Raw genomic sequence first — 18,969 nt, 5'->3', positions numbered from 1 at the left:
ACTGTGTAGAGTCTACAGTGTAGACAATTGTTTTGGCTGCCAATACATCAGCATCAAAATCCCCTTTAGCCCAACCTACAACCCAGCATTCCACATTTAAGGATTGCAAGCTATTTCAGATATAATCAACTGCAGATTATCTATATTGACATGGTGTTTTTAATTGCTATTTTGCTCTCATTGTTTAAACTGATATTTTATGATTTCCTTCAAAAAAGCTTTGTAGGGCAGACAAACTGCAATCATTTCAAAACCCTCTGTGCAATATTTTATGGATTTAGATCTCTTTATTACAGTTTTATGAGGCTTACTTGTTCCAAAATGATTTAACAGCTCGGGGGAGTTTGTATAGCCTCTCCCACCCACCCCACCCCCACCAACCATTCTTGCTGTCTCACAACTATGGAGCAAATCTTTTTTCATCCTACTGTCATGAGTTGCTCAGAATGCTACTAATTACTTGTCAGGCCCTGTCTGAAATAATGGGACCCTAATGTCTGATTGAGTCGGCATTCTGCTGGAATGAGAGACAAAGAGATTAAAGTTAAAGAACAACGTAAAAGCTGAGTGTTCTAATCAGCTTGAAGTTTTCTTCCAGAGAGTAGCTCACTAGGACATGGATTGTTGTGAAGATAGTTCTCTTGGAGTGAAACTTTGTCATGTTGATTTCAAGGAAAGAAAGTTTGCCTATTTGTTTTCAGTCAAGAGCTCAGGATTTTGACTTTCTAAGACACGGTAATAATTTATTGGCTATCTAGGGCCTTTAATCCTCAAACAGATTAAAATGAATCAGTTTTTTGTAAAAGAAATTAGATAATAAATAATAATTATTGTTATTAGATATTAGTTGCACTTTGAGTCCTATATGAAAAGTACTATAAATGTAACTTGTATTGCGTTGTATTCTATTATTATCTGATGTAGTACTTTTCGTGTTGGGAGGACATATCAGCATTTACTGTTAAGTGTCTGACTGTATGTTTTGTAGATGAACATATTGGATTTCTATGATTCTATTAAAAAAGCAAATGGGACTGGTGACCTGGCTACACAATCTCTTATTGTATTCATGCTAGTGATTGAAAGACATTGATTCCCATATGCATGTGCATGTGGATGAGGTTCTCCATCCTGGACTGTCATTCTGGATCTCCATTATAGACCCTAGGGCAAAGAATGAATGCTTGTAACTGCTACTGCCATTCATCACATTGTGTCAACTCAAAAAGACTGGTACTGTTGCTACTCAACTCAGATCAGGCATGGATCAATCATATTGGATAGTTAAATATTGTTAAACTCACTTATTGACTCTCTACCCCCACCACTGTGTGGTGTGCTGGTCGAGCAATGGTTTATAATGGAGCAATATACAGTTTGAAGTCAGACATCAGGTCAGCATAGTGAAGAATGAGGCTTTAGAGGTTTGACCTTGAAAAGCTTTATTTATATACTATCCATTTTTCAAATGCTTTCCTCCCACCTACAACCCCCTGTGGAATGTCTTAACACCTGAACAGCTCACACCTTAACGATTTGCTTCAAGAAATTCCGAGACATTAAATGAATGATAAAATGTTTATTTTTTTGCAGGCAGTATCAGTGATTTCAGTGTTTCACAGCAGCCTGATAGAAACATGGAACATTTTCTCCTCAGAAAGCAGGCTATTCAGCCCATGGGTCTGTGGCACAGCTACCTCTTTTTTTCAGTGTCCCTTTTCATAAAGTGTTTTTACCTCTCAGAAGCTAATGCGAACCTTGTTTAATGATCCCGAAACACAGGAATGTTGACTGGAGCTGTGAGCAGCGGGGTTCAGCATCAAGCTGATGTGATCAGGTAAAGGTAACAGTTGCCTCAACACTTATAAGATCTATATAAATTGATTTCGCAGGGAATGTTAGGGGGCTTTTTAAACCTACTGAGTTGTAGCTATTCTGATCAGCTGATTGTTGCACTCTTCAAACTCGATGGAGGATCTCAATCAGCAGAACCCGAGCTGTCACCCTGAGCCACAGCAATGTCTGCACAGGACACAGCTACACCCCAGGTTAACACTTTGCCTTGATATGCAATGCCCTCTAGTGGTGGAGCGACCTCACACGGAATTTGGTGAAGGATCACTGGGGTTTGTTTGACTCAGAATAGCTACAGAATAAAGCTAATTATTTGAAGAGTCTCGGAAAGTGGCGAAGCGGCGAGATGGCAGTGTTTCCCCCACAGTGGATACAGGTGCTGACATTTGGGAGACAGTGACAGCCTCTCAAAGGCGAAACCAAACCACATTAACCCCAATTACTTTCACTTTAAACTTGGTCTCAAATTGCCAAAGCAATGTGTCATTTTGAACGGGCAAATCTCACAACCCTACCCAGGAATTCAGTGCTATGAGTGATCAGGAAGGAAGCTGTGGCCAGGAAAGATGTATTCAGAGGTAACATTTAGCTTGAGAGCACATCAAACATCACTCGCTCTTCCAAATTCGTATGAAAGATGTTACGAACCGATGGTGAAACGCCGGTTGAAATCGTTTAATATACAAACAGAAGTCGCTGGGAACACGCAGCAGGTCAGGCAGCATCTATGGAGAGGGAAATGAGCTAACGTTTCAGGTCGATGACCTCTCAGAATTCACGTTCCTCTCTCCATAGATGCTGCCCGACTGACCTGCTTCGTGTTCCGTTTTTATTTCAGATTTCCAGCATCTGCAGTATTTTGCCTTGTGTTGAAATTGTTTGCTCTCCAGGAGTTAGTTATCAGACGTTGCCATCAGAAGGCGACTACACCAGAATGTCTGTTATTTGACCTGTTCTTTATTTGGCATTTCCTTTCTCTGAGCATCTCTTTACACCTTTCCTTCTTTAAGCGAAAACTGCCGAGGAAAATATTGCATTGACCAGATGGGAGACAGAACCATTTATCAGTGTGTGTGAGTGTGTGGAGTGGGGGGGGGGGGGGGGGGGGGGGGGTTAGCAAATCATGAAAGTGGCAATCCTGTGACTGTACCAACTCCTCACCCAATACACCTCCCTTTCCACTCCTGCCTTGTTAATGTCACAACTGTGATTAAGAAAAGGGCGGATGCTGTGAAATCTAAAATTTAAAAGGGGAAATAAACACAAATAAATGGTAGAAATGTACAGCATGTGATGGCAAAGATGGGCTAACGTTCCCTTTGGGAACTGTGATGATATTGATGATCTGTGGTGACATTGCACTGGGCACCTCACACCTCTGTACCTAACTCGTTCTCTTAACCTTTGAGCTCAGATGTGAAATGACGAGCGGTAGATTTCCAGTATGTGCTTTTCCATAATAATTATTATTATTGTGATGCCCTGTCTGATTTTTAAAATCCAGATTCCCATGGTTTTCTCGCTGTTCCCCGAGTGTTCGTGTACCAAGTAACACAGCCTGTGACTCCATCAGATACATGTAAAATATGTAAAATATATATCCAGAACAATTCTCCAGAGTATGTGCAGCGTTAATGCAGTCAATCTCAGCTGACAGCCCCGCAGATGGATGGAGAGCAAAGGTTATTTATTAGTTACCCTCAGATCACCCACATGAATGAAACGCCGGCTAATTCCTGACATGTAATCACTTGGCAAATAGCTACTGTTCTAATGGATTAAGACATATTGCCCATGGCTAAAGCCTGCAGCCCGTGTAAGTGCCCGCGCCGTCCAGCGAGGGATTGATCGGTTTACAGATGGTCAGAGTTTGCATTGTTTGCTGTCATTTGGCGATGAGCGTCGGATAAGGTGCAAACGTCGCGTTCAGGTGTATAAGGTTGAAATAGGATCCGCGTTGAACAGCATAACATATATTTAATGTTCGTATAATTATTATTATCATCATCATCATCAGATGAAACCCGTTACCCAGAGGAAGAGTTGTGCCCTGTGTTCCCAGGAACACACAGATCCGTCAGAGTGAGCTGTGCTGCAGCTGTTCGCTTCGCTCTGCTCTGAAGGTGTTAAACCAACAACACCGAGTGAGCAACACAGCAGCGCTTTCTATGTTTTTTGGCCTGGCGGGGTTTATCGATCTTGCCGCACACCCAAAGCCGACCTTTAATGTCCCAGGTCGGCGATCTGCATTGCGTTTGGTGAGTTAGACGGACAGATACAGGTAGAGGTGCTGATCTGGTTGATGTTGCGGATCCAGTGGAAACTGATGCGATAACAGACTGATCAGAAAGCGGGGGATCGTGTGGTTAGCGAATGGTGGTGCGGCTGGAAAGGCGACCGGGTTTCTGTACAGCGGGAGAGAAAGAAAACGTTGCATTTGATCCTTTGAGTTAGGCAGCTCTTGGGATTCGGAATATATTAGATGTCTGGAGTTTCTAATTGGCTGTTTGCACGTTGCTGTGTGTGGCACTTCAGTTAGTAGCAAGTGTGGCTCTGTTGGCACGTTTCACATAGGAAGTCTGGTAAAAGGGAGGTTTTATATATATATATATATATATATTGTGCACTAGCCTCGCCCCGTCTGTGAGGGAGTTTATTTTGAAGACAAGCGTGTTGCTTATCTCAGTCTACAGCTACTCTGGGTGACTAATAACATTGTTTCGGGATAACACACGTTGGGCTGTTTACAGATCAGTCGGCGCTGTATAAAAGGCACAAGTGGCCGATACCTACAGCACAGCAGAGCAGAAGCAGCAAAGGCACAGTCTCAGAGAGCTCACACCCCGCGCCTGCTCCACCTGCACAGACTCACTCTCCATCGCTTTGCTCCGTGAACGAGCAGAACAGAAAGAAACTTATTATAACTTCTTCATTTAATTCGTGCAATGGAGTTTAACGTCATTTGTCTCCTGGTCGTCATGTGGGGACTGTCCTTCTCAACAGGTATGGGTTTCTTGTTGTTGTTGAACACACGGGGGAATACAGGGATTTAACAAATCTACCTGTTCATCTGATGTCCATAACGTTTTAAACAGTGTTACACTCAATACATTCATCTGTTGAGGATTTGCGGGTTGTCAATTGTCACACCTGGGCACGGGGTGATTTACAGCCCCTTCCAGCGACCTCTAAATGAAATGTTTAAACATACTGTGCATTTAAATCGTTTGATAATACAAATCTGTGAAACATTTTATTTTAAAAAAGGAGGTCAGTATGTACTGTGTGCCAGTTTGCTGGTGAGAGGAACGGCTGTTTTTATTCTCGGCAAAGCGTGTTATTTACTGTCACCGCTTTACCTGATGGAGACGTACACACCCGAGGCAACCCCGAGGGTGAAATGGGGCAGAAACTCACTTTATCAGGACTGGGCGATCTGATCCCAAAGTTTTATGACACCACCTCCGCGGCTTCAGCGGTCACTGACCAGCGCTGTGTGTGCGCTGTACACACCGAGGCCGCCCCTCGCCCACTCGGACCCGGAGCTCACTGTGTGGGAATCAGTGCAGTTGCCTCGCGAATGCTCCGTATATGTGTCTCCCACTCCCACTGTACCGGAGCGCAGCGACTTTGTCTTTGTGTAGATTCATATTCGAGGCTTATTTCAATGATTTATTGGCCGATCAACGGAACTGTGATTTCAGGAGGGAGAGCAGCCCAAGGTACTGATGTCCTGCCCAGTGCCCTCCCTCTCTCTCTCTCTCTCCTCTCAGAATAACAGCTGTTATCTTTTGGACCGAACTTTCCCCAAACTCTCGGCAGAAATTCAACAGAGCGTTCCGCCCAGAAAATAAACAGTGAATTCAAAGCCGTGATTGCAAGGATTAATATTATTATTATTATTATTACTATTTCATGCTTTTGTTATAAGTGATTGTAGCTGTGTATTGGTTGCCCAAATACACAGCCGCTGCTAACTGGGGCCACTCCAGATGGTAGGAGCCGGGGAGCTGCAGTGAGACACACTGATTGATTGATTGATTGATTGATTAATTGATTGATTGATTGATTGATGCTGTGGCTGCTACTGCCTCTCCTCTCCCTCTCACACCATCTCCATTCAAAGCAAAAAGTGGCAAAGTTCTCCCATCTCAGATCTAACTTTTTTTAAAAAATGATGTTATTCATCGTTTAACCTATAGTGCTGGCGTTTTCTCGACTGGTTTACCTGGACAACAAACTGATGCACACACACACACATATATGCATATATAATGGTGAATTTGTTACCATTTCACCAGCTTTGTGAGGTTAAAGGATCAGCAGCATTGTCATCAGCTGAAAAAGCTGATGGACTTCGATGTCTCACAAACATCGAAGTTTTAAAACTTGTCAAAACGCTCTTCATCAGAAGTTACCTCAAACCCATCTCTGATTTCCAATCCAAGTTACAATGAAACCATCTGATGCAGAGTCCGCTCCCCCCCTGTCCTGTGATTGTCTGCCCGACTCCACACTCGGGTATAATCGTCTTATTTTCTCGGTTTGTGTCTCTGTCTACTCGTCTCTCTCTCTCTCTCTCTCTCCCCCCGAGACTGAACCTCTCCCCCCTCTCTGTCTGACAGGGTCCCCGGTGTCAGGCGCTGCAGTGGCCGCATCAGCCGCTCCCTCTGGCGACCCCACAGTGAGCCTCGCTCCCCGGCGGCTCAGCCGCTCCAAGCGCTGCTCCTGCTCATCATTCCTGGACAAGGAGTGCATCTACTTCTGTCACCTGGACATCATCTGGATCAACACACCAGAGTAAGTGACTGCACCGCGCCTTCAGAGACTATCGGATGACCAGTGGAGTCGGTTGTATTTTATTCTATGCTGTGTATTGTATTTGTATTTTATGCTGTGAAGCGTTTGAGAAGTCTCGAAGACGCTGTAAGGCGCTATATCAAATGCAATGACTATTATTGCTATTATTATTATATTATTATGTGTAGAGGAAGCTACAGTGTGAAATTCCAAGTTTTTTTTTTGCACCTTACCGCAAATGAAATGAAAGTAAAAGTTTTATTTTAGTCATGTCAGGAGTTCAGAGACAGGGCTTTGTAAAATATACTGTAAAGCGGATTGACTGTATATTTTGTGGGAGAAAAATACAAATATTGCAGGCTAGTGTGTAATGTGTAATAATGTGTAATACCCGCAGCATTCATGTAGTTTGAGATACTTTGTAAACTGGCAGTGACATTTGATATGATCTAAGGTATATCCGATATCTCATAAAATCTCTCTAGAATTTTCAATTTCACTGTAAAGACCGATGTACACCTGTCAGGATGAATTCCTATGTAGCGTGCAACTGCCCAGTCCTCACGCCTGAGGTTGATGTATAGTGTAAACCTATCCCAGTACAAGAAAGCATGCGGGCAATTCTCCAGAAAAAAAGGCTTGCGGGCAGTTCTGTCATCCTAGTGACACTTAAAACCATTTCCATGGAAAGAACCGTGTTAGATCTAAAGAGAAGACAGGAGACTGAGGGCTGCAAAAGGGTTTCTCAGTCTGTGTTAGTGTTGAGGAATTGAAGGGTGCAGAGAAGGCTAATGTGCAATCCCAGGATTTTAGGCAGCACTAAGGCTGGCTGTCTCCCAGCCCTCACCCGTACAAAAAACTTCAAGAAGATTTGATGGAGAAGGGGGGGAACATTTTCAGATTTTACAAAATGCTTCATTTACGATAACTGGAGCCAAACAGTCAGGTTCATGGTAGATTAATCAAAACATTTACATTTATTATAATAATCCTTGCATTTGATATAGCACCTTATCATGTCATTGAGAAGTCTCAAAGTGATTCATAGAATATACTGTAAAGCGGATTGACTGTATATTTTGTGGGAGAAAAATACAAATATTGCAGGCTAATGTATAAAAGGTTAGCCTGCAGCATTCATTTAGTTTGAGATACTTGTTGATATTGTTTATTAATAGTCTCAGTGCCAATGACGTTTGTTGATGGGGGATTGCTTTATTGTTTTGTAGGCGGATTGTCCCGTATGGTCTGGGAAGTTCTCCGCGAGTCAGGCGATCGGTGAAGAACACTTTGACAATGTCGTCAGTCTCAAAGTCCAGATGTAAATGCGTCAACCAGCAAGACAGCTCGTGCTGGCAGTTCTGCGAAGATGGGCACCAGGCACGATGGTATGTAGTACAACACCTCTTTCGCAGTCGCATTCCATAATGTGTACTGCACCGAAACAGGCCATTGCACAATTGGTTTCTTGTGGATGTTTATATGTCACATGAGCCTCTACCCATTCTCACCGCCANCCCCCCCTTAGACTCCCCCATATGTCTCATACATGAATTAGCAAAAGTCATTTTTCCGTGACTGCAATATCTAGGAATCTAAACAACAACAGCATCATTTGTAATTTGTAAACCAATGTAATCGGCAATCACATGGAATACCCAGTTTCATGATGGCACAAATATTTAACAAAGTTAAAAGAAAACAAGTCTTCTGCCCACTCTATCTAGCATTTGTAACTTATACCCTTTGGGAAAATACTTGAGACTTGTCGCTGGATTTCACACCTTCCTGAAATTGTCAAAAAATTTCAAAATATTTTACAGTAATTATTGTGTAGTGATTGTATATTTGTAGGCAAATACAGTGCCATAAATATGCGGGAGGTGAATGAATAATTTAAATGGAGGATTTGTTAACAAGGACAACAGGCGTAATTCTCTTTTCGAATAGTGTCATGGGTTCGTTAATATCCACCTGAACAGGTAGATGAGGTTTTGATTTATCATCTCATCTGAAGCATGGCACCTCTTACAATGGTAGTGCTCCTTCAGACTAAATCAATTCCCCACGCAGGATTTGAACCCATATCCTTCTAATAAAAGGAAAGCAAGAGTGCTACCAACTGAATCAGGCTGATACCTAGCATGTCATTACTTGCCAATAGGTATGATCATTGTGGTACACATTCTTACCTTGTGGCTCCACCCTGCATTGAAGGATGCATTACGCAATGAGCATGCTAGATCATTCTTGCATAGTCTCAGCTGGAAGATGTTTTGCTGGAAAAAATATGATGCATTCAGTTTTACTGGATGACAACGAAAGCAAAGCAATTAGTGCAGTGAGATTGTTTTTAAACCAGAAAGCATCACTTAAAGGGACACATTAATTTTATTATTTCTTTTGCTATTTCGTATGTGTTGCTGGTCGAGGTATGATTTATTGTTCAATGTAACTTCAAGTAAAGATACAAAGCACGTATTGATTTTTAAACAAATCATTGTTTTCTTCTCAAGGTTTCAAATCAAAGACCAAAAACGCAGCCTAGAGGCAGACCCAGGTAGCATTCATCAAACAACACAGGACTGCAAAGGTCATCCACTAAAATGTGCTTATATACATCTCCGCAACATCACAAAAAAGTAAGCTTTTGAATCAAAAGTCGTATGAAATAAATAACTGCGATAATGCCATATGTAAAAATCATTTTAACTGTCAAAGTCCAGCCCGATGGTTCTCAAAGATTGCTATAATTCTTACCTGAAAGTACTCTTCTGGTTCAAAATGCCAGGATTAATTCTGATATATAATCAGTAGAATTCAATTATTTGTGTGCAATTATTGTAAGACAAACATTCATAGATCTGCCAACACAGTTTCATTACTGAGCAGAGAATAATGTAATTTATGCTTTAATTTTAAAGGTTGAAGCCAAGAAAGGGAAACATTTTGCCTACATCGATGAAATGGATAAGCAAAATAAGGAAATTAATGCAAGAAAACCACATCAACATGAAGCACTTACAGGTTTCCAAGGCAAACTCTATGACAGAATGCAATGACTGCAAGCGCTGACAGGTTCTCAATTAGTAGAGATTTTATTGCAGTCAAAGAAAGCAGCACGTATTTGGCTGCTTCCATGGGATAGGTTACCATTCTGTTCTGGCAAGGGACCAGGGAGTGTCACTTCAGTGTGGAGTTTGCCAGAACTGATGGAGCCTAGACTACCACTCAACTCAGCCTTACAAAGGGAGATTCAACAGCAGAAAGGAGTTTACAAAAATGAATCTTAAAAATGGAACATGATTACTTAAAGTAAGCTGAGATACAAACCTCTGCAATTTCCGTTCACAAGCTGCTGGAAAGGAGTGTGTCTGTCGTTAGAAAGGCCTCAGATGCGTATAATGGAGTAAAGAGATCCCCACTGTCACTGGATTGTCACTGGATCCCCACTCAAGAAGATTAAATGGATGGACAAAGCGGATTTCAAAGTCATACGGTCAAAAGATTTCCCTTAAAGACAGGGAGTGACATTCAATACATCAGCTGAAACAATGTTTTCGGAAGACGCATTCAAGACATTTCTGTACATAGAATTATCACAAAGTGCAGATGCTCAGTTTAATATATTTCAGACTTTTTTTTAAAGAAAAATGATTCAACCTAGTTATAGAACTTTTTTAAAATTTGAATCTACCTCACTTTTGTAAGTGTTGTTGAGTAACAAATATTCCCTACGATGTCAAGAGAGAGACTTTTGACACAGCATTAACCCTTCGTTGACACATTTGGTTTGAGCACAAGAGAGACTGGATTATATCATGTTGGCATCCCAATATCTGAATGTACGAACTGGCATTGTGTTTGAGTGTAGTATGGTTCGAATGTATATTATGACACCATGGTTGTGTAAGTGTTAGACTCTCTGGGTAACATAATACCACTACCTTTTAGCTGGTGCTTTTGTTGTTCATAAAACCATTGGAAATTTTATTGCTATATGATATTTAATAAATTAAAGTGATACGGTTACTTATAAGGAAGATTACATTTTAGAAAGTCTTAAAGACCAAAGGCAAAAGGTTGACAACCACCCTAAACTAATTGTGAAGTAACACTAGCATGAGCTGATAAAGGTTTGATGGATATTGCAAACAAGCTGTCTGTTCAGAATAAGTCACTATTGTCATGAATTTATCTAAATATTTAATGTATTGCTCGTATTATTTTGTTACATTCACAGCTTTGGTTCACTGACTGTATTTTAAACATTGCCATAATGAATGTATCATACAGGCCATATTGGTCTTTGTGCGGTATGGTCAGTATGTATTTTTATACAGAAATGTGTTTGCTCTACTTCATTTCTTTGAAAGTAGTTTGCTTGAAAATAAACCTTCTTATTTAATATGAATATGAAAGTACATGGCTTTTTTTACGATGGGGCGTGGAAAATGAAAACTGAACTCGACAGATATTTTGGACACTAGCTATCAAAGTGGAGTCTTGGGAAATGATTTATGTAATATCCTTTGTCTGGCCGACAGTAATCACTCCACTGGCTGTAAGAGTCACTATATAAAATTAGCTTGGGCTTCTTCTACTCTGTTTTACAGAACAGTATTATCCATTATTCAATACAGAATCTGCAGTCTCACTGAAATAGTTCATAAGGTCGGTGAGTGTAGTGTATGGGAAATTCACATATATGCTCTACTGATTTTAGGGGGTGGGAGAGAAGTTATGTTGGTTAGATAGAGACAAATAATCTTCACTATCTATCTGTCCTGTGCTACACTGACCTGGCATTGCTTGATGCTGAGACTCGGGTGGCCTAAAGTAGCAAACTTTTTTCTTTTCCAACATTTTGAGGAAATGAAACAAAGAGAAGCATTCACCTACAAATAAAATATGCCAGAAGTATTTTTATATTTTACAATTACTTTCTTTAAAAAACTAGAAAGGCCTATCTATTCATATTTATATTTTTTCTGTTAAATAAACTGGATTGAAAGGTGCTCCTCTAAAACTGTGAGGTGATCTGGAAGTCCGGTTTAAAAAAGGTATTCTTTTAGCTCTGTGCATTGACCTTGTTGTGTGTCTCAGAGGGCATTCCTGTTCAGTTGTATGCTTCAGTTTACCATATAATTATAACAGAATGTATTTGGACAAATATACCACCTTCTGCAGCATCTAAGATTTAAGGTAGATCGCACTGAAACAGAGTTCCCATGGACAGCATGATATATTTACAGAAAAAGTCTCCATTTACATGACTTGGATTAAGGAATCCCGCTAAGAAATACCACAAATTAAACCCATTCATAAAATGTGCATTCACATTGCAAGCTTTCCGAGTGCACCATTAAATAATAGAGTATAAGCATATCCGGGTACAATAGCTGGATTGCTTTTGATGGGGTGATCACAATATTGTAGAATCTTCTCTATACAGTACACATGCTGTTGAGACTATTACTGATATAGCAAAAGGGCTCTGTATCAGCAGTTCATGTATCAATCCTTGAATTGTTCCATGGTTTGTAATAGAATTTTAATGGCAAACAATTGAGATTGACAAGACGGTATGTTCTTATTGGCACAATCCACCAGATAAAGAAGATGTGGACAGAGTACATGGCCTTTGAAGGCAACTGAGCATACCACATTCCACTAATTAGTTGGTTCCTGATCGGGTTGAATAATTCTCTTAGGCCTCGGGAAGCTCCTCCGCCTTGTGTCAATGTAACGGATGTGAGTTCCTTAACACAATACAAATTTACATTTATTTAGCACCTTATTGGCTGCGCATCCAAGCTGGGGATGGGAGCTGAGAAGGTGGGGAGGGGAAAGATGACCTTGAGATGGACATTGAATGAGATGAGGGAGAGAGCGAGTCAGAAGTCAGTATTTCACTGTGGGATGGAGTTCCAGAGAGTGGGGCCAGTACGGCGGGGGACATGAAACAGGTCGATGCAAGGAAAGAAGCAATTGGGTCGGTTGGATTGAAGAAGCTCACAGAGTTAGGATGGGGCAAAACTGTAGAAGGATTTAAATGTGAGCACAAGAATCTTGAACTCGATCTGCTGAGGAAGGGGGAGCCAATGGAGCTGAATGAGGATGGGGTTGGTAGGCTCACAAAACCTGGTTAATCTCACTAATTCACTTAATCTCCCTAACTAGGCTGTCAGAGCCGCTCTCAGATGCCAGGCTGTGATTGGTGCTTCCCCGTTTTGGGAAGATAGATACCTCTCCCAGAATGTCTGAGCACTATGAACGGGCACAAGTAAAAATTGCAAACTAACATTAACTCTTTGAGAGTTTGCTTACTAGAACTTGGGACCATTTGAGTGGAGCACTTTTAACAGATCAACATTAATTGTTGAATGTTATAGTTGACAAATGAAACACTAAAGTCTAAAATACAGTATTTGCACAGTAGGATTTAAAAATGATTAGTAAATATTGAATCCTGCAAATTCCCCAAATGTACAAAATGCTAACCCAGGGATACTCCACTTCATTACACACAGAAGATTACTTTGAAGTGGAGTTTCCATTGGATATTGGGTAAAAATTGGTAAATGAGAATGAATTTACCCAAGAAACAGCACAGACACAATAGGTCAAATACAATGCAATGCAATACAATACAAATTTACACTTGCAAAATGAGGTGAAGGAGGAAATAAATCAGAGGAACTCCAGGATGGTGTTCTAGATTGCTGTGTACTGATGGTGAAAACCCAAAAGCTAATGGTGTGAAACAGACTGGTGCTCACTGGCTGAGTGAAAGGAGCGGTTGGGTCTTTAGGGTTTGAAGAGCTTGCAGAATTGGCTTTTCTGTGCTGTAAATTTCTATGGGTCAGCATAATATACATCTGGTTACCTGCAGGATTTAATATTTATTCATCCATTTCAAATTTGTTGTAAATACTGTATTTTGAACCTCTCTGTGTAAATTATATTATGTAAAATACCAAGAACTCTATGTGTAAACTAAAATTGTTCTGAATAAGGAAACTTTGATCGCATGAGCCATAATAGAAAAAAGAAAGAACTCACAATTAATAGCACTTTAATCACACTGAAACATGTCAAAGTGCTTCACAGCTAATTATGTTGTTATTGTGCTTTCTATTTCAACTAAGGCTTCTGGCAATAAGGTCAACATTCTCACCACTCTCGGTGTAAAGAAGATCCTCCAAAACTCCTTATAGTTCGACTCTTGTCTATCTTCTATTTATGCCTTTCTGTTATGACTAATTAACAACAACAACAATTTCCATTTGTATAACGCCCTTCATGTGAGTTAGTGGAATAAATGGAAACAGTCCAATTATGTTCACCATAGGAAACTTCTTCATAATTTTAACGCCTCCATGAGGTCCCCCTCTTAACCGTCTCCACTCCTGGGAAAAACCTTTAACTTGTCCAGTCTCTCCTGATCATTGTATCTCTCACCCCTGGTGATATTCTGGTAAATGTATCTGCACTCTCACCTTTGTATATCCTTCTCCTCTCATAGTATGGTCACCAGAACTCCAAATGTGGTAAACCCAAAGTTTTATACAAGTTTAACATTGCTTGTTTGCCTGCCTGCCTGCCTGCCTGCCTTCCTTCCTTCCTTCCTTCCTTCCTTCCTTTTGAATTCTATTTCTCTGGACATACAGCCCATGAATCTATTTGCATTCTTTACGGCCTTATCCACCTATGCAGGAAGTTGAGCCAAAATTTGTACTAACAGCGGCATAGATGCTTGGAGTTCAAAACTAAATTGCACAGACTTTTGCTGCTTGTACTTTGAACAGTTGAGAAAACTAGTTTATTAATCATTGAAATGTAAGTTTGTAACTGTGTGGTCAAAAGTCCTCTTCTTATCAGAAATCTCCCATTTCCTTGCTGCTGCGTGAGAAGTTTGTTGTACATGACAGCACTGGCATCTCAAAGCAATTTGTTGCAATAGTTCAGTCTTGGAGTGAGGCAATTCCCAGATTACTAAATCAGACCTAACAGCATCTTGGTTCACTAGGCAGGTCAAATAGAAATGGGTATAGTGTAAAAATAACAAGTAAAATCTCTGTTCCTTATGCCTCAGGAGACTAAATGTTTTCATCTTTGCAGACTCGAGACCTAAAATGTTAATGAACATTTAAGAATTTATCAAAATTTTAGAAAGGCAGTCTTAAATTCAGTTTTCATTTGGAAGATGATTTTTTATAGTATTGAAAAAGAACTGTGGAAATTCAGCTTCCAATTTAAAACTGATTTTAAGACTGTTTTCCAATATTCTGCACAAGCTTGCATTTTAAGACAATTTAAGAAATTTTAAGCTCATGAGAAATGTAGGGCTCCAAAAGTATGACAATATTGCACATGATTCACAGGAGAGTTGGTATTGAATCCCAACAATACACACTGCCTAGATTGCTTAGTTCGCCCCTACGTGACAATTTTGTTTCAACAATGAAAAGAATTCACTTGAAAGTGTACACCAGTACTATCTCATAAATGGCAGATTTATAAAGTCACAATCATTTGCCGTGAGACAACAGAAAAGGAAATGTTACCAAGCTTCAAGCAACCTCCCCGCCTTTGTAATAGCTTTTGTCCTATCAGCAATGACAGTCACTATATCTCCACTGGGATTTGATATATGAACCTCTGTCTTTGTCAGCAGTGATAGATCCTTCAGTGCATGTAGTAACATCATCATTTACATCAAAAGAGCGATGTGCAGTAGCTCATTACATGAACTATAAAATGAGGAAAGGCCAGCAGCAAAAACTAAAGCTATTGTTTCTGCCTCCCTTTCCATCAAATACAAAGCAGAGAACTATTACAATGGACATGCGATTTATTTCTAGACAATAGATTGGCTTTAGTGCTATTTGAACGAATGATGATTGGGTGAGTTTTGTATCCAAAGGATAGACAAATGGAAGCATTTTAAATGGGCCTGGTCTTCATTAAAAAAAAGTGTTTCAAAACATTTTCCTAAGCTTGAGGATGAAGATGTTTACAATGTCACAATGACAATCACACAAGTAAATGATTTAAATTGTATTTCAACATGTCAGTGCTGGCGCCACCTCCTCCACTGGACATGACTGAGGTATGTCATTTACCTGTGAACAAATAAAGGAGAGCCCAAATCTCTTTCATAAAGATATCCTCTTGATAGCACTGACGCTAGGAAACTCACACCAAAGCATTTTTAAAGCAGAAATTTGACCTAAATCAAGGTGCCTCCTGCTAACTTTATGCTTATCTCATTTCATGCTTCTTTTGAGCATAAATAAGTGACAAAGCATGAATGGAATTGCTCTTTTTCAGATAAACAAAGCAACAGTTGTGTTTGAATTCTATCATTACCTCATCTTTGCTATGGAAAAAAATAATAATCAAATATTAAATTATGGTAACTAGCTTTTTAACTGGAGAGTTGGTAGGCATATTTCCATCACAGTTAAATGTTTATTTGGTGTAGCTCACACCTCTGCTATGAAATGTAGATTTCAATCTTTCTGAATGATCAGACAATATTGAACAATTTTGAAGTGTGTTGTAACAGCAGCATCTAAGTTGAGTAAAACTCAGAGCTGTAATAACAGTTATAACATAGTGGAAGTTATCTTCGAATCATAGAAGATTTACAGCAAAGAAATCTTCAATCCATCATGTCAGTGCTGGTGCAACCTCCTCCACTGGACCTGTCTACTTTTAATTCTATTCACAAATCAGAAGATAGGATTTCTTCATATCTTCTGATTTGTGGGCATTTTGCCCATAAAATACACAGTAATCCACTTTAAAGTATATCCTGTGAAGCACTTTGAGACATCTTGATGATGTGATGAGGCGCAAAATCAAGTGCAAGAATTATTATATTATTATAATGATATTTTATCCTCAAGTTATCATCCCATTCCAATTTAAGTATTCTGAACTCAGCTTGATAGCCAGTTGTGTTAAAGCATTCAATATTGTAACAATCCTTTGTTTGAAGAAAAATCAATATAACCTCTTTTTGTGAAAAAGAACTGAATGCTTGCATGAACCTAAATCCCATCAGTCATAGCCTTGGGTAATAAAAAAAACACACAGCATGCACATTTATTTTCATCTTCTAGTCATTTTCCTATGGCTTTCCAATAATTTACCGACATCAACAGATTACTGTCCATGACAACTTTTATTTGGAATGGTTTATTACGATGTTTTCAGTGTTGCAGAACACACACACTTTAGGAATCAGCACTCAATACTGAAGAAGTGCTTGTGCAGACAGACTTGGGAAACTCATTGTTCAATTATACATTCATGTTCCAGACATGGACTAATCTGTGTGGATGACTTTTCAGGAAGCATAAAGCATTCATTGCAAAATACATTTTTGGGGGGATATTTAAGGAAATACCGTTAACAAACCAATTTTCATTAAATATACTCTAATTCATTGAAGAGGAACTTACTTAGACTAAATCCTTTCATTCAAAGTTTGTATTGGACATAGGCATGGATAAAAGTTATTTTTCTAAGGGCACCACATGGAGAAATGTTTTGGCACTCCAACATGGTGCACCTTGGGAGGATGAGAGGCGTCTTCTCTCCTATAATTGCTCACAGAGAATTGTTTTCATCTCAGCCAAGGAGATCCTCACAATGAACAAAAGAACATTGAAGGTCCTATCTTGTACCTCTCACTACAGGCTAGCTCGATAATTATCATGGTAGAAAACCAAAATAGAGCTCTTATTTGGGGAAGGTGCTGGAGACTACAGAAAAGGGCACCTTCAAAACCCTCTTAAAACCAAATCTGTTTGCCCAGGTGCTTGGTCAACATCTTCAAACCCCAGTTTTCCTGCTCTGTGATTCTCATTGGTTTGTAAAGTGCTTCAAAATGTTATCTTGGTCACCAAATCCCAGATTAAACCTAATTAGTTTAATTTCCTCTAGGCCACACGGGGGCAACTGTTTTACCATACAGTAAAATTATTTCAAACATTACAAGTCATAGGACACTTCACTGCCTTTTGAGGACATTGCTGTGCACAGATTGGTTGTCATATTTGCCTACAAAATACACTGAAACTAGGCTTTACAATATATCTTGTAAAGCGCTTTGAGACACTCTCCCAGCATGAAAGGCATTGTAGCAAATGTAAGGATTATTATTATTATCCTACATGAAAAATGCAATGTAAGCTCAAGTTACTGTTATTGTGAACAAGAGTACATTTAATGAATTGATTTACTTGACTCATAAACTTTCTGCCATAGATTTATCAATTGGAAATGTGTAAGTTTTTTTTGCAAGGCACCTGATTTCTGTAAGCTAATATACTCTACTGCTGACAGATGCAACTGTTGTATCAAGGTTACAGTTAGAAATCCAGAAAGTGTTAAAAAGAAGAAAACTCTGTTCTCAGTCCCAGTAAATACACTGTTCACAGTTCATTTATGATTGGGATTGGACCCCCTTCGGATATTGTCTGTTCAGGGTTGACTGGCTATACGGGAAATCAGGAAACTTCCCGAGTGCTCCCATGAATGGTTCCCGAGCACCCCTGCAATTATTGTCCGAAGGGTGAGTGTAGCATGGAACAAGTCAATCATAGCTCAGAGCCTGCCCTCCCCGATGACTGAAAGCTACGATAGTCAATCACTGTCCAGATCCTGCCCTCAGCGGTCCATGACTCAGTGCCCTCATTTTACTAGAAAATCCTGAGCCTTTCAGGGAGCCAGGCCACCACTATGTCTGTTCACTTTCCAGGATTACCTGCTACTATTCCCGGAAAGTTCAGTCACAATGCACTTTTTAGGATCAGTAATATACTGTCATTCACTGAAAACCCTTCACTATCCTACACATTAGGATGTCCTCCCAACGTGAAAGGCTCTATATAAATGCAATTTGTTGTTCTTCTTGTTGGAATTATGTTACCAATGTATATAATGTCTTGACCTGTGTATTTGCAACATCTTACTTGTCTGTGTAACTAATCCACTTGACTAGCATGTCTGATGTGTGCTTACAGAATAATGTGAAACAAAGAGGGTTTGCTATGTGCATTATTTAATTGCAAAACCCATCAATCTTAGCACACATCAGATTTGTATGTACATTCATTTTAACTGATAGGTATTTTTGTAACAAAATCTGTCATGTAGATTTTGGATGTTAAACAGGCGTTTAACTCCAGCAGAGAGCGCCAGGGAATTATTAACAATTGACAACATTGCTTAAGGTGTTTGGACTTGTGCGAGTCTCACCCCACCACCCCCCAACCTTTCCCTGGACCACCACCACTA

General features: G+C 39.9%; 1 protein-coding gene across 1 annotated transcript; it reads left to right on the top strand.

Annotated features, from left to right (window-relative positions):
• The first annotated feature begins 4,799 nt into the window (after positions 1 to 4,799).
• On the top strand, positions 4,800 to 10,843 carry edn1 (endothelin 1). Its single transcript, XM_007906374.2, has 5 exons — positions 4,800 to 4,857; positions 6,480 to 6,654; positions 7,884 to 8,042; positions 9,171 to 9,296; positions 9,579 to 10,843. Exons 1-5 carry the CDS (start codon positions 4,800 to 4,802, stop codon positions 9,727 to 9,729), a joined length of 669 nt encoding a protein of 222 aa, XP_007904565.1. The 3' UTR covers positions 9,730 to 10,843.
• Positions 10,844 to 18,969: the final 8,126 nt, after the last annotated feature.

Source organism: Callorhinchus milii, unplaced genomic scaffold, assembly GCF_018977255.1.
Source record: "Callorhinchus milii isolate IMCB2004 unplaced genomic scaffold, IMCB_Cmil_1.0 Scaffold2, whole genome shotgun sequence".
Classification (NCBI taxonomy): Eukaryota; Metazoa; Chordata; class Chondrichthyes; order Chimaeriformes; family Callorhinchidae; genus Callorhinchus; species Callorhinchus milii.
Note: the sequence above shows the minus strand (reverse complement) of the source record. Positions and strands in the feature narration are given on the sequence as shown.